Below are 1,171 nucleotides of genomic sequence, written 5' to 3' on the forward strand. Positions count from 1 at the left end.
GACGACTTGATGGTCATGGCGCGCGTCTACACGCAACTCACACAGCTGCCGAAGGAGGTGCTGAGGAGCAGTAATAAAGTTGCTATTGAGGAGATCATGCGTGCTGCTGTGGTGCTCCGGGAGAGGCACGCGCAGTGCGTTCAGCAGGCGCGGGAAGACTTTCTGCAGGGCCGCGTGACGAAACTCGGCATGCTGGCGGACAAGCGGATGCGAAACTCAGCGCTGACGTTGGTGTGGAATCTGCTCTTCCGAGAATGGTACAGGGGGTGGAATGGGGACGATGTCATCACGCCGTTCCTCGTCACCGTGCTGCGGGTTTCGGCAGCGATAACATTGCGCTCTTTTTCTTTTGTCCGGCGTTTCCTGCAGTCAGCCACTTCTAGTGCTCAGTGACGGTGCGTGTGCGTCTGGTGACGCAACCAAAGTTTTTTTGTGTGTCTGTGAAATTATGGGTGTATGTCTGCCTGTTGGCGTCTGTCTGTGTGTCTGTGTGAAGCCTGCGTTGTTCAATGGCACAGCCACAGCACGTGTGTATGTTGCTTCCTTTGCGGTTTGTGGTACGGCCCCGGTGGCGGATATCCACACGCCCACAGTGCTGCTGCTGCTGCTGCTGCTGCTGATCCCGGGATTTTCCTCTCTGTGTGTGTGTGTCTTCTTTCTCCCCCGCCCAGTCCTGCACTCTACAGGACACAATAGGGATGCAGGAGGGCGGCACCGTCACCCCCGCCACCCTCCTTGAGGCCAGTGTGCGGAAGATCGAGAGGGAGTGTGCCGCCCTCAACGCGACTGTGGCGTCTGGTTCGCCGGTGTGTGCCTTCTGCGCCCCCATCTACGCCAAGCTCGAGCAGCAGCAGCGGCGGCCCGCGGTGACTCAGCTCGACCCCGCCATGCGGCAGTCGTGCGACGACTGGCTTGCCATGTACAGCGTGAGGGCGCAGCTGCTCGATTCCCTGCTGCGGCTGGCGGAGCGCGAGTACGTCCCGCAGCTGCAGGCTGGGTGGGCTGCTGAAGACGGTGACGCCACACGGCTGCTGCTTCGGCGTTTTGCCGCAGCGAAGCACGATGCACGCGCGGTCCTGCGCGAGGTGCGGCAACGGACGCTTCTCCCGCTGTCGGTCGCGCGCGATGTGTACGGAGCCGTTGCGGCAGGAGTGGCGGGGGGCACGCACCG

At 61.9% G+C, this 1,171-nt stretch overlaps 2 protein-coding genes across 2 annotated transcripts; both read left to right on the plus strand.

Moving 5' to 3' along the window:
* Positions 1 to 9: 9 nt before the first annotated feature.
* DQ04_21751000 (GTPase activating protein of Rab-like GTPase) lies at positions 10 to 393 on the plus strand (the record flags this gene model as incomplete). Its single annotated transcript, XM_009318034.1, has 1 exon — positions 10 to 393. The coding sequence occupies one exon, from the start codon at positions 10 to 12 to the stop codon at positions 391 to 393; it is 384 nt and encodes a 127-aa protein (XP_009316309.1).
* A 305-nt stretch (positions 394 to 698) lies between these two features.
* Positions 699 to 1,169, plus strand: DQ04_21751010 (hypothetical protein; the record flags this gene model as incomplete). Its single annotated transcript, XM_009318035.1, has 1 exon — positions 699 to 1,169. A coding segment is annotated over one exon (471 nt), but the record flags the coding sequence as incomplete, so codon positions are not given.
* Between the last annotated feature and the right edge of the window lie 2 nt (positions 1,170 to 1,171).

The sequence above is a fragment of the Trypanosoma grayi genome (assembly GCF_000691245.1).
Source record: "Trypanosoma grayi strain ANR4 Tgr_2175_V1, whole genome shotgun sequence".
In the NCBI taxonomy this organism is placed as follows: Eukaryota; Euglenozoa; class Kinetoplastea; order Trypanosomatida; family Trypanosomatidae; genus Trypanosoma; species Trypanosoma grayi.